The sequence below is a fragment of the Bactrocera neohumeralis genome, unplaced genomic scaffold, assembly GCF_024586455.1.
Source record: "Bactrocera neohumeralis isolate Rockhampton unplaced genomic scaffold, APGP_CSIRO_Bneo_wtdbg2-racon-allhic-juicebox.fasta_v2 cluster09, whole genome shotgun sequence".
In the NCBI taxonomy this organism is placed as follows: Eukaryota; Metazoa; Arthropoda; class Insecta; order Diptera; family Tephritidae; genus Bactrocera; species Bactrocera neohumeralis.
Window position 1 is genome coordinate 22,264,606 of NW_026089622.1, and position 13,595 is coordinate 22,278,200.

Genomic DNA, 13,595 nt, shown 5'->3' on the forward strand with positions numbered 1-13,595 from the left:
CAACAACGGAGAGAACCTTGGCTTATTGGCGATCAATCCTCTCTATCCTCTAGAACCGTGGCTTTTAACACCAGTGGGAACACCTAATACCCATAAAGAGCAAAAATACAACAAATTACATGGTTCTGCAAGAAACTGCATAGAGAGAGCATTTGGTGTTTTAAAATCTCGCTTCAGATGTTTGTTGAAGCACCGAGTTCTACATTATTCACACGAAACTTCCGCTTTGTTTGTTAGTACTTGCGTTATATTGCATAATATAATGACGAAAGCAGGCATTACGTTCAACGAAATGGATGACGGGGTTGCAGAAGACTTTGATTCTCCAATTAATGATTATAACTCTTCACAGTACATCCGCGAAGGTGAAAGAACAAGATCAAGATATGTATATGTATATCAACTCTTTACTTATATATATACAGAAGCTAATCCATATACTTATGTACATATATAGATGTTCTCACAATTCGACTTTCGAAATACACTACTTACTTCCATTATTTGTTTATTTATTTGTCCTTTTTGTTAAAAGAAAACAAATTGAAATTTGCATTCCATTTGTTTTTATTTTATTATAAAACAAAAAAACCAAACTTAATTAATTCAATAAATATTAATTAAATAAAAATATTACATATACCTACGTTATTTCAATTTTAATTAAACTTTAGATATTATTTTACATTATTAGTAAACGATTTTATTAGTGCCTGCATCATTTCACGAGGCTCCCGTCGCCTCTCTTCCTCAGCAGCATTCCTTTTTGATATATCAAGTTGAAGCATCCTTAAAAGAAAATAAGAAATTGCAAAAAAATTTTATATTTTGTAATTATATCATAATGAAAACTTACCTGGTTTTCCAAGCTAAGATACCTAGGTGGTGTCGATGGACTTGCTGTATAGTGTTCGGGATTTGGGCTTGCATCTACCTGACTGCATAATTGTAGAGGACTACCCATGGGTGATGAAATTGCGCATTCATCCGTTTCCTCAATTGGCGTTAAACCTAGGCTTTGTACATTTTGCATCCCATCTACAGCGGCTGAGCCAAATGTAGACAAAGCCATTTCTTCGAAGTCCGTCATCGGCTTGGAACTTGGACCTCCACCTGTGAGCCTTTGAGTCATTTTCAACCGCCTTGCTCGAGTGCGCAGTTGGCTTTTCCAAACGCCTAACGTCTATAAATTAACACAATATAATAAATAAACGAAAAATAATCTAAAATGTTACCTCTTTCCATTTTGCAGCACTTCTTATTGGTCCTCTGCACAAATTAAGTTGATCTGCCAGCTGTTGCCGCAACTCCTTCATCCGTTGAGGCGTTTTTGGGCAATTTTTCCCCGTACCTATTTCTGGGTGTGCTTAGCAAAACAACACATATGCCTCCAGCTGCTCGTGCGTAGCTCTATCGTGCTTGGGTTTACTATAAAATAAAAGTTAAATTATAAATTTTGTTAATAATTAAAATTTGGAAACTTACGTTGCAGAACAGTCCATTTTAACGAATAATTTGAATAGAAATCAGCTGTTTTCTATTTACATTATTTTTTTTACCATACGTGTGGGGAAAGCTTTACGAATTGAAGCTTTTACTTTTATCAAGATTGCCACAGAATTCCAAAATATTTCTCGCTTGTTAAATATTTGAGTTAATTGTCAATATTTTATTAATTTGTCAAAAGCACAGAATAGGGGTGTTAATGTGCCAAACCTTTTGTCCAATGAAATTTTTTTGTTTTTATTTAAATTATTGTAACAAAACAACCACAATATATCATAAATGAAATTAAGTATAGCGAGAGATACATAAAGGTGAGTATTTCGACCCACCTTTTACATTTACGGAACTATAGAGAACTGAAGGAACCAACATCAGCTGTGCCAAACCCCCGTCAGTGTATACAGAGTGAACAAAAATAGTTTACGTACATAACTTTCAGAACCTTCCGTGGTCTGAAATTTCAACGAAAACACACCGTAATCGGAATATTTCATACAATGTTCAACGATGCTATTAAGATGTAATATTTGGCGTAGTAACGCCCTTCACTTCTTCCTGGAACCCACTATTGTGAAAAAAAGAACTAAAAGTCACACTACAAAAGTTTATGTACACTTCTGGCTTTAGTATGTTTTTTATCTGCTTTTTTTCGAGGAAATTTAATGGCAATCTAGTATTTCTATTTAAGTTGTTCAATTTATTAAATCATGTTGCAGTAGAATTTAAATTTGTTCAATTTTGTGTAAAAGTGAAAGTGTAAGTCGAAATAATAAAAGTAGACTCAAGGCAATCAGCACCAGAAATACAGAAGGAAGTACTATTACGTACCTCAGGACGTAGCGTTCATCAACAAACGATTCGAAATGTGCTCCACAAAATGGGCACGATGCACGAACTACTCACAAAAAATCTTTAATATCTCGGCGGCGATAGGAAATTATTTTTTAATGTTCCAAATGAATTATCGATATGAGTACCTATTTCGATTTTTAAATACACGTCCGCTTACGTTTGCTTCTCCTTGCCACGCGCAATAAATATAATAATTCAAATATTACAAACACTCCACTTTTGTTTTCAACAAATAGAACGCAGCAGTAGAATGATTGTCGGCAAAGCAAAGTCATTGTCACACATTTATTTCAGTTATTTCAAAAATTTGAAAATTAGTATAAGCATACATACATACATTTGGGAAAAAATTTAGTATACCGTCCCAAGATTTCAAGGATAAAAAAGATATGGTCGGATAGAGGAGATTATCCTGATCAAGGATATATATAGTTATAGCCGCAGTAAGCTTATAGTTTTCGAGATATTGGCGTTATATGATATTTGCAATATTTTAATTACATATTTTCGATATATAAAATTAATTTTGCACTTATATTTTTCACTTCTATATCCACTAGCACTTCACTAATTCATTTGTACACATTTATTTTATATAATATAGTGCAAAAATAGCTTTTAATATACATTTAAATTATTGTTGTAGTATGATTATTTAAGAATAACAAATGAATTACAAACTGTCAAATAATCAGTGTTATCTTATCGACATCATTTGTAATAAAGTGAACAGATTATACCCCAAATACGAGAATCAACAACCTATAAAAAACAAGTAAGGAAGGGCTAAGTTCGGGTGCCACCGAACATTTTTTACTCTCGCATGATAAAGTGATAATCGAGATTTCATTATACGTCATTTACATATTTTTCAAATACCGTATTTGTGTAAAGTTTTATTCCGCTATCATCATTGGTTCCTAATGTATATACTCAGAGAAGGCATCAGATGGAATTCAAAATGGCGTTATATTGGAAGAAGGCGTGGTTGTGAACCGATTTCACACATATTTCGTACATGGCATCAGGGTGTTAAGAAAATATTATATACCGAATTCCATTGAAATCGGTTTAGTAGTTCCTGAGATATAGTTTTTGGTCCATAAGTGGGCGAGGCCACGCCCATTTCCAACTTTTAAAAAAAGCCTGGATGCAACTTCCTTTTGCAATTCCTTCCGTAAAATTTAGTGTTTCTGACGTTTTTTGTTAGTCGGTTAACGCACTTTTAGTGATTTTCAACATAACCTTTATATGGGAGGTGGGCGTGGTTATTATCCGATTTCTTCCATTTTTGAACTCTATATGGAAATGCTTAAAGGTAACGACTCTGTAGAGTTTGGTTGACATAGCTATAGTAGTTTCCGAGATATGTACAAAAACTTAGTAGGGGGCGGGGCCACGCCCACTTTTCCAAAAAAATTACGTCCAAATATGCCCCTCCCTAATGCAATCCTTTGTGCCAAATTTCACTTTAATATCTTTATTTATGGCTTAGTTATGACACTTTATAGGTTTTCGGTTTCCGCCATTTTGTGGGCATGGCAGTGGACCGATTTTGCCCATCTTCGAACTTAACCTTCTTATGGAGCCAAGAAATACGTGTACCAAGTTTCATCATGATATCTCGATGTTTACTCAAGTTACAGCTTGCACGGACAGACAGACATCCGGATTTCAACTCTACTCGTCACCTTGATCACTTTGGTATATATAACCCTATATCTGACTCTTTTAGTTTTAGGACTTACATACAACCGTTATGTGAACAAAACTATAATACTCTCCTTAGCAACTTTGTTGCGAGAGTATAATATCCCTGGTCGGTCCAACACCGGGGTGTATCAAATTTTTTTCGCGTAGAACTCCTTTTTGCGTGGGTGGCCTTCGGCCGCGCTTCGAAAAAAAATAACCCTGGTAGGTCAAACACCGGGGTGTATCAGATTTTTTTCGCGTAGAACTCCTTTTTTTTATACATTTATTCAACAATAATTTAAATGTATATTAAAAGCTATTTTTGCACTATATTATATAAAATAAATGTGTACAAATGAATTAGTGATGTGTTAGTGTATATAAAATTGAAAAATATAAGTGCAAAATTAATTTTATATATCGAAAATATGTAATTAAAATATTGCAAATTTTCAACTTTAAACGCGAAAATCTCGAAAACTATAAGCTTCCTGCCTATAACCATATATATTCCTATAACCATATATATTCGTGATCTGGAGAGTCTCCTCTATCCGACCATACCCATTTTATTCCCGAAATCCTGGGACGGTATACTAAACTTTTATTATTTTCTAAAATTATTATATTACGTATCATCAGTATTTCTCAATTGAAATTAAGCAATATAATAATAGGATAAAACTCCTCCGTTGAAACGCTATGGAAGTAGAGGCGAGTTCTCGCGAGTTCAGACAAAACATTTAAAAACCAAATGACAACTTTTCCGACAGACATATACATATGTACGTATGTACTATATTGACGTTGAATTGTGCGCATCGTCGCGAAGTTGACAAAATTTTTATGAATCGACATCTCACGACAATGTCGGCTATGTTGAATTTATGTAAAATGGGCTAAATCAAAAATCTATCAAGTTATATATTAAGTAAACATTTGCATTATATGGAGTGTGTTAAAACCTATCGAAGTATTAAAGGAGTCCATATAAATGATAATTTTTAATTTAATACTATATATAGAAGAAACAAATAAATAAATAAACAACTAAGAAAGTGCTAAGTTCGGGTACAACCAAACATTTTATACTCTTGCACCTTGCAAGGATCAAAGCCAGGGAAATACCATAGGATGTATGACGTCAAGCAGAGAATCGGAATCTAAGCAATTTTATATATACATACATTCTATATAACTCATACACTGCCCGACAAATTTGATATAAGATTAGTTAGCAAAACGAAAATCATTTTACGTAGTATATGAAAATTGGGGTATCTACATATCTAAAATGTTCTCTGGGTTTCATTAAGGTACCTCACATATAATCACAAAGTCAGCCGGATGTTTGAAAATCCTGATATTAGGTAAAGTTAAGCCCAATCTTATGTATATTAAGCACACCGATACACTGTTATGAGTAAAATACGTTCCGTAATTTTCATTGAGATATCTCCAATACTATCCGATATATTCAGTATAAAGTCACCTGAAATCTCGAAAATGTTCATATTAAGTATATTATGGATTCTGTCTGAATTCCGGATCCCTTAAGACCCTTCATACCTTCTCGAAGATAAAATTTTATTTCTCTGTCGAAATTAGTTATTGACTTCGTTCGTTTAAGTAGTTTTGAACAGTACAAGTACCATTATATGGGGAGTGAGCTATTATTAAAGGGAGTGACTATTCCCACTTTGTCAAAATTGAGAATTACACAAAGTGACCGATATTGTAAAAAGCCTGCGAGAATTTTCTGGTGACCCGGCCGGGGTTGGCCTATGGAAGAAAAGTATAGACAGAACTTTCAAAACATATAAACACACAGTTTGTACGGCAAAGTACTTTTGTAATTTGCATAATATTCGTAACAAAATAACTGGTAACGCAGATACTGTGGTAGAGTCGTATAGTGTTCCTTTGAATTGGAGGTCCATCTCCAATAAGACCCTACACTACTTGCATGGGGACTTGAGTACATTATAGTACTAAATGACCACCATAGCACAAGGTTTTAACCCGTCTGTTGAAGAATTCCATCAGACCGTTTATAAGCATTTATCTTTGATCCTTAATAAGATAGGGTGTATGGAATTAGATAGGGAATCAGAAGAATTAATGACCAAGCTGTACAGAGATAAGGCCCTTGATACCTTTATTCGCGGATTACGTGAAGACCTTTCACGTGTTTTCGGCATGAAGGAGCCTGCTGATTTACCAACTGCATTGCTTTTATGTTTGAAGTTAGAAAATCAAGCATAAATCAACCCAATAGACCAATGTTAGTACCACGTCTGTTTCCGACGGGAATACCATTCCTTCCTTCTAGAATTAGCACACTGCAAAACCCAACTATGAATTCCAAGTAATCAAATAATTTTTCTAACAACCACATCAAAGGCCGTATTTTACTAATGTAGGTAACCAATTCGCATCATAACGTACAACGACCAATATACCAACCATTTCGTCCTTCGGTTGCCAAACCACAACCGTGATCAGAACCGATGAATATTGACAGAAGTATCCACACTAAGCAGATTAACTACATGAACTGACCACATTTTGATTTAGGTAAAAGAACACCAATGCCCACTACCGAAATAGCCCACCGTCAAAAGAATTTTAATATTCAGACAGACTCTTACCAACAAACAGATGGAGAAGAACCAGTACCGACTGATTACTCCCTGATCATCACCATACTATAGAACAAGAAGAACAGACATATTACTAGCGACTATAACGAAGTTATTGAAAATAGTAACCAAGAACAACAATACGATTCCATTTATCTTAATTTTTTATAATAACTGACTCCTCACTTTCCTACTTCCAATGTAAGGTGAAGAGCCGACAAATGCTTTAAATACTGATTGACACCGGATCCCATACAAAATGGCTAATTTGTTTAATGATCCAAAATCAATAGTTGAATTTTTTTATTACCCACATTCAGAACATTTGACAGAATATTAGGAAATAACAGTTTAAAAGAACGAGGTGCAGTTATTGACACCGAAAAAGGTAAATTGTTTCTTAGAAACGGCATAAGTATTCCCATAAAAGAGAAAAAATTTTAAACAGTAAACAGGTTAGATCATCTTACAAATTGTTAACGAAAAGAATTGAACCGTTTGCGAAAAAAATATCTGAATCTTTTTGCAAAACCCAATGACAAACTGACTTGTACCACTAACGTTAAAGCCGACATACAAACAAGTACAGACACACCAGTATACTCGAAATTCTATCAGTACTTCATGGCTTTCAAAGACGAAATCAACAATCAAATTAACCCTCTCATGCCGGAATTAAAATGGGCGGAGCTAAAGCATTTTTTAGGACAGATCTAACTATGTAAGTTTTAACTCAAGTATGAACTGATGAAAATTTCAACCTATAGGCAACATCGGGCATGAAAGGGTTAAAGAACTTTTAGATGACAACATAAAACAACCTTCCCGATATTATTTCCCAAAATACAAAGTTCTTTTTCTCTGGCAACTAAACTAAAAATCACCGCAATGGTGTAGGCATTATAGTTAAAGAAAACATTGTAAAATCTGTCATCGGATTCGTGCCGAAATCTGATAGATCAATGATGCTAAAGCTATTTGCAAAACCACTGAATATTAATATTATTCAAGTCTATGCACCAACGTCCGACAAAAGTGATGACGAAATAGAAACTTTCTATGATGAACTAGACGAACTTATGCGATTAACAAAACCATACGAAATAGATATAATTTAAGGCGATTTTAATGCAAAAGTTGGAAGAGAAAAAGTCGAAGGAGTTGCAGGCCAATACGGCTTAGGTGAAAGAAATGAGAGAGGAGATCGACTAATTCAATTTTGTCAAGAACACAAATTAATAATTTCGAACACCTTATTTAGCTTGCCTCCCAGAAGAGTTTATACATGGAAATCTCCATCGGACACGTCTGATAATATCATCAGAAATCAAATAGATTATATTCTGATAAATAATCGCTTCTGTTCCTCAATAAAAAAGTCAATACATATCCAGGAGCGGATGTACCTTCTGATCACAACTTGCTACTGGCAAAATTGCGTATTAGGCTAGCCGTAATTAAAAAAAGTAAGCCTCAATTTAAGCTAAATGTTGATAAGTTGCGAGACGAAAGTGCGAAACGCCTATTTGAAAGTGAAATCAATGAAAAAATAAATGATATCCTATCAGGAAGTGCGGAAAGTATATGGAGCGACTTAAAAGAGATAATTTGTACTACAGCAAAAAACTCTCTTGAAATAAAAAAGAAAGAAAATAATAAAAATAAAAATAATTGGATGACAGTTGACATATTAAAACTAAAAAGTAAACGCTGGGAATATAAAAATAAAAACACTGACATGTATAGAACGCTGAATAAGAAAATAAGGAAGATGATCCTTAATGCAAAAACAAACTGGATAAACAACGAATGCCAAGAAATTGAAAGACCACAATTTTTAAATGATACCTTCCATTTACACAAAAAATTGAAAGAAGCCGCAGGTATTCATCGTAAAACTCCGCCCTCAATCCTCATAAATGAAAACAATCAGGTGGTATTTGATATAAATGAAAAGAAAAGTATATGGAAACAAGTAAGGAAGGGCTAAGTTCGGGTGTCACCGAACATTTTATACTCTCGCATGATAAAGTGATAATCGAGATTTCATTATCCGTCATTTACATATTTTTCAAATACCGTATTTGTGTAAAGTTTTATTCCGCTATCATCATTGGTTCCTAATGTATACAGAGAAGGCATCAGATGGAATTCAAAATAGCGTCATATTGGAAGAAAGCGTGGTTGTGAACCGATTTCACCCATATTTCGTTCATGTCATCAGGGTGTTAAGAAAATATTATATACCGAATTTCGTTGAAATCGGTCTAGTAGTTCCTGAGATATGGTTTTTGGTCCATAAGTGGGCGAAGCCACGCCCACTTTCAATTTTTAAAAAAGGCCTGGATGTAGCTTCCTTTTGCCATTTCTTGCGTAAAATTTAGTGTTTCTGACGTTTTTTGTTAGTCGGTTAACGCACTTTTAGTGATTTTCAACATAACCTACGTATGGGAGGTGGGCGTGGTTATTATCCGATTTCTTCCATTTTTGAACTGTATATGGAAATGCCTGAAGGAAACGACTCTATAGAGTTTGGTTGACATAGCTATAGTAGTTTCCGAGATATGTACAAAAAACTTAGTAAGGGGCGGGGCCACGGCCACTTTTCCAAAAAAATTACGTCCAAATATGCCCCTCCCTAATGCAATCCTTTGTGCCAAATTTCACTTTAATATCTTTATTTATGGCTTAGTTATGACACTTTATAGGTTTTCGGTTTCCGCCATTTTGTGGGCGTGACAGTGGGCCGATTTTGCCCATCTTCGAACTTAACCTTCTTATGGAGCTAAGAAATACGTGTACCAAATTTCATCATGATATCTCAATTTTTACTCAAGTTACAGCTTGCACGGACGGACGGACAGACGGACGGACGGACAGAGAGATATCCGGATTTCAACTCTACTCGTCACCCTGATCACTTTGGTATATATAACCCTATATCTGACTCTGTTAGTTTTAGGACTTACAAACAAACGTTATGTGAACAAAACTATAATACTCTCCTTAGCAACTTTGTTGCGAGAGTATAAAAATATATTGAAAACGCTTTTTCGGATGACAGTAGATTGAACCAGAATCTTCATCTTCATCACAGACCAACTGGCAATTATATTACGAAAGGCGAAATAGAGAGAGCTATAGAATCCATGAAAAATTACTCAGCTGAAATTTTAAAGTTATTAACTTCTTCTTCTTCTTTATTTGCCAATTCGTATTCAAATATTGGTGATCATATGTATAACATTTAATAATATGTACTATGTTAATAAGCTTAATATTAATATAATAATGTATTGTTTACATGTTAAATATACATATACTATATGTTGCATATTGAAAGAAAAAAATAAAAAATATCACAGATTTTGAATTATCGCAGCATATTTCTTTCTATCTCTCGCCACATCTATAAGGTTGCCAATGTTCTGGATTCCTGTCCTTTGTCGAATGTTTCGAAGCTACGAAAGTTGTTTGCGGCCAATACCCCGTTTTCCTTCAATTTTTCCTTGGATAATTATTTGTAGGAGCTCATACTTAGAGTGCCTCATAATATGTCCTAGGTAGGCTGCTTTTCTTTGTGTTATAGTCCTTAACAACTCTCTATTGCGGTTCACTCTTCTCAAAACTTCATTGTTTGTAACTCGATCTGTCCATGGAATTTTTAGGATTCTTCTAATAAGCCATAGCTCGAAAGACTCTTGCTTGTTCATATCTGTGATTTTTAGAGTCCATGTTTCTATCGCATAGAGAAGCACTGACCAAACATAACATTTTAAAAAACGTATTTTGGTTGTGATGTTGAGGTCATGGCTACATAATATGTTTTGTAATTTGTACTTGAAATTTTTAACTCTTTAAAGTTGAACATGGTGGTGGAAAAGAAAGCAGAAATCGTAGCTTTAGGTAAAATAAATTATCCAAATGTAAAAATAGCTCTTGAAATAGGCATTAGGGATTGGGGCGTCCGTAGTATCGGGTGATTTTTTAAGAGCTTGATAACTTTTTTTAAAAAAAAAACGCATAAAATTTGCAAAATCTCATCGGTTCTTTATTTGAAACGTTAGATTGGTTCATGACATTTACTTTTTGAAGATAATTTCATTTAAATGTTGACCGCGGCTGCGTCTTAGGTGGTCCATTCGGAAAGTCCAATTTTGGGCAACTTTTTCGAGCATTTCGGCCGGAATAGCCCGAATTTCTTCGGAAATGTTGTCTTCCAAAGCTGGAATAGTTGCTGGCTTATTTCTGTAGACTTTAGACTTGACGTAGCCCCACAAAAAATAGTCTAAAGGCGTTAAATCGCATGATCTTGGTGGCCAACTTACGGGTCCATTTCTTGAGATGAATTGTTCTCCGAAGTTTTCCCTCAAAATGGCCATAGAATCGCGAGCTGTGTGGCATGTAGCGCCATCTTGTTGAAACCACATGTCAACCAAGTTCAGTTCTTCCATTTTTGGCAACAAAAAGTTTGTTAGCATCGAACGATAGCGATCGCCATTCACCGTAACGTTGCGTCCAACAGCATCTTTGAAAAATACGGTCCAATGATTCCACCAGCGTACAAACCACACCAAACAGTGCATTTTTCGGGATGCATGGGCAGTTCTTGAACGGCTTCTGGTTGCTCTTCACCCCAAATGCGGCAATTTTGCTTATTTACGTAGCCATTCAACCAGAAATGAGCCTCATCGCTGAACAAAATTTGTCGATAAAAAAGCGGATTTTCTGCCAACTCGAACTTCGAACCGAACACTGATTTTGGTAATAAAATTCAATGATTTGCAAGCGTTGCCCGTTAGTAAGTCTATTCATGATGAAATGTCAAAGCATACTGAGCATCTTTTGTCAAATCCCACGTCTGTCAAATACTAATGCATGAAAATCCTAACCTCAAAAAAATCACCCGATATAATGGTTTGTCAAAAAGTTTTGCGGTATTTTTATTGAATTTTTTTTTTATTGAAATTTAAATGAATTTTTGATGACTCATGCCCAGCTCTTGACCGATGCTACGGCTGCTACTATGCCGGTCTTTTTCGACCAATTCAGCGATTTTATCGCAATTTTCGACGACAGGCCTCTACACCAGAACGAAAACGTTGAAACCATCGTTGTGCGGTGGAAATGGAAACTGTATCGGGTCCATAAACGGCACAAATTTTATTGGCGGCTTGTGATGCAGTTTTGCCTTAATCATAGCAGTACTGTAAAATATGCCGTATTTTCTCTTTATTTTGATCCATGTTTGCGACGCTATAACTCACGAACTACTTAAAAGAAACAACAATCAATCAAACACGTGTTAGCGCGTGAAATGAGCTTTCCAAAAAGGTATAGCATGACCCGATACGACAAATAAAACTAGAACTACGCGCTTTCAGCGCCAACTAGCGAAAATACCGCAAGACTTTTTTGACAACATAATAATTAAAAATTATACGTATTTTAATTGATTGGCTCGAAAAAAGGGCAGTGGACGTCTGAAAATAGCAAAACCTCGTCACGAACGACAAATTAAACGGATGTGCAATAGTGATCGCTTTCACATGCTGGAACAATCAATGCAACATTTTACGAAACCAATTGGGTAAAAATAACTACACGTTCTATGCAAAATGTGCTGAATAATCTTGGATTCCGAGGGTGACGTCCAGCCAAAAAGCCACTTCTCATTACTCGAATGAAGAAACAGCGACTAGAGTGGGCAAAATTACACAAAACTTGGACTACATCAGATTAGGGAAATGTTATTTTTTCCGATGAATTCAAATTTAATTTGTTGGAACCCGACGGAAATGCCACAGAGCGTCGTAAGAAAGGGGAGCGTTTTTTATACTCTCGCAATAAAGTTGCTAAGGAGAGTATTATAGTTTTGTTCACATAACGGTTGTTTGTAAGTCCTAAAACTAAAAGAGTCAGATATAGGGTTATATATACCAAAGTGATCAGGGCGGCGAGTAGAGTCGAAATCCGGATGTCTGTCTGTCCGTCCGTCTGTCCGTCCGTCCGTCCGTCTGTTCGTCCGTCCGTGCAAGCTGTAACTTGAGTAAAAATTGAGATATCATGATGAAACTTGGTACACGTATTCCTTGGCTCCATAAGAAGGTTAAGTTCGAAGATGGGCCAAATCGACCCACTGCCACGCCCACAAAATGGCGGAAACCGACGTTTTTTTAAGGCATTTCCATATACAGTTCAAAAATGGAAGAAATCGGATAATAACCACGCCCACCTCCCATACAAAGGTTATGTTGAAAATCACTAAAAGTGCGTTAACCGACTCATAAAAACGTCAGAAACACTAAATTTTACGGAAGAAGTGGCAGAAGGAAGCTGCATCCAGGCTTTTTTTTTATTTAAAAATTGAAAATGGGCGTGGCGCCGCCCACTTATGGACCAAGAACCATATCTCAGGAACTACTAGACCGATTTCAATGAAATTCGGTATATAATGTTTTCTTAACACCCTGATGACATGTACGAAATATGGGTGAAATCGGTTCACAACCACGCCTTCTTCTAATATAAAGCTATTTTGAATTCCATCTGATGCCTTCTCTGTATAATACGAGTATAAACATTAGGAACCAATGATGATAGCGGAATAAAACTTTACAAAAATACGGTATTTGAAAAATATTTAAATGACGAATAATGAAATCTCGATTATCACTTTACCATGCGAGAGTATAAAATGTTCGGTGACACCCGAACTTAGCTCTTCCTTACTTGTTTAAAACTATGTTTGGCCCACCGTAAAGCATTCGCCTTATTTAATGGTGTGGGGAGCTGCAACCAAGTTTGGTGTTGGGCCGCTGATTATTCTAAAAGGATCTGTGAATGCCGAAATATAAATTGGAATTTTGAGAGAAGGCGTTTTGAGAACTATTGAACAGCTGT

The 13,595-nt window shown here is 35.4% G+C and overlaps 1 protein-coding gene across 2 annotated transcripts in view; it reads right to left on the bottom strand.

Moving 5' to 3' along the window:
- Positions 1–549: 549 nt before the first annotated feature.
- Positions 550–13,595, bottom strand: part of LOC126764239 (uncharacterized) — a 100,951-nt gene continuing 87,905 nt past the window's right edge. For both annotated transcript variants that reach the window (XM_050482047.1, XM_050482048.1), the window contains 3 exons: positions 1,236–1,428; positions 857–1,183; positions 550–789 (listed from right to left, as the gene is read on the bottom strand). In XM_050482047.1, the coding sequence (XP_050338004.1) occupies positions 775–789; positions 857–1,183; positions 1,236–1,316 (423 nt within the window). In that variant the 5' untranslated portion in view covers positions 1,317–1,428 and the 3' untranslated portion in view covers positions 550–774. The remainder of the gene's footprint in view (positions 790–856; positions 1,184–1,235; positions 1,429–13,595) is intronic.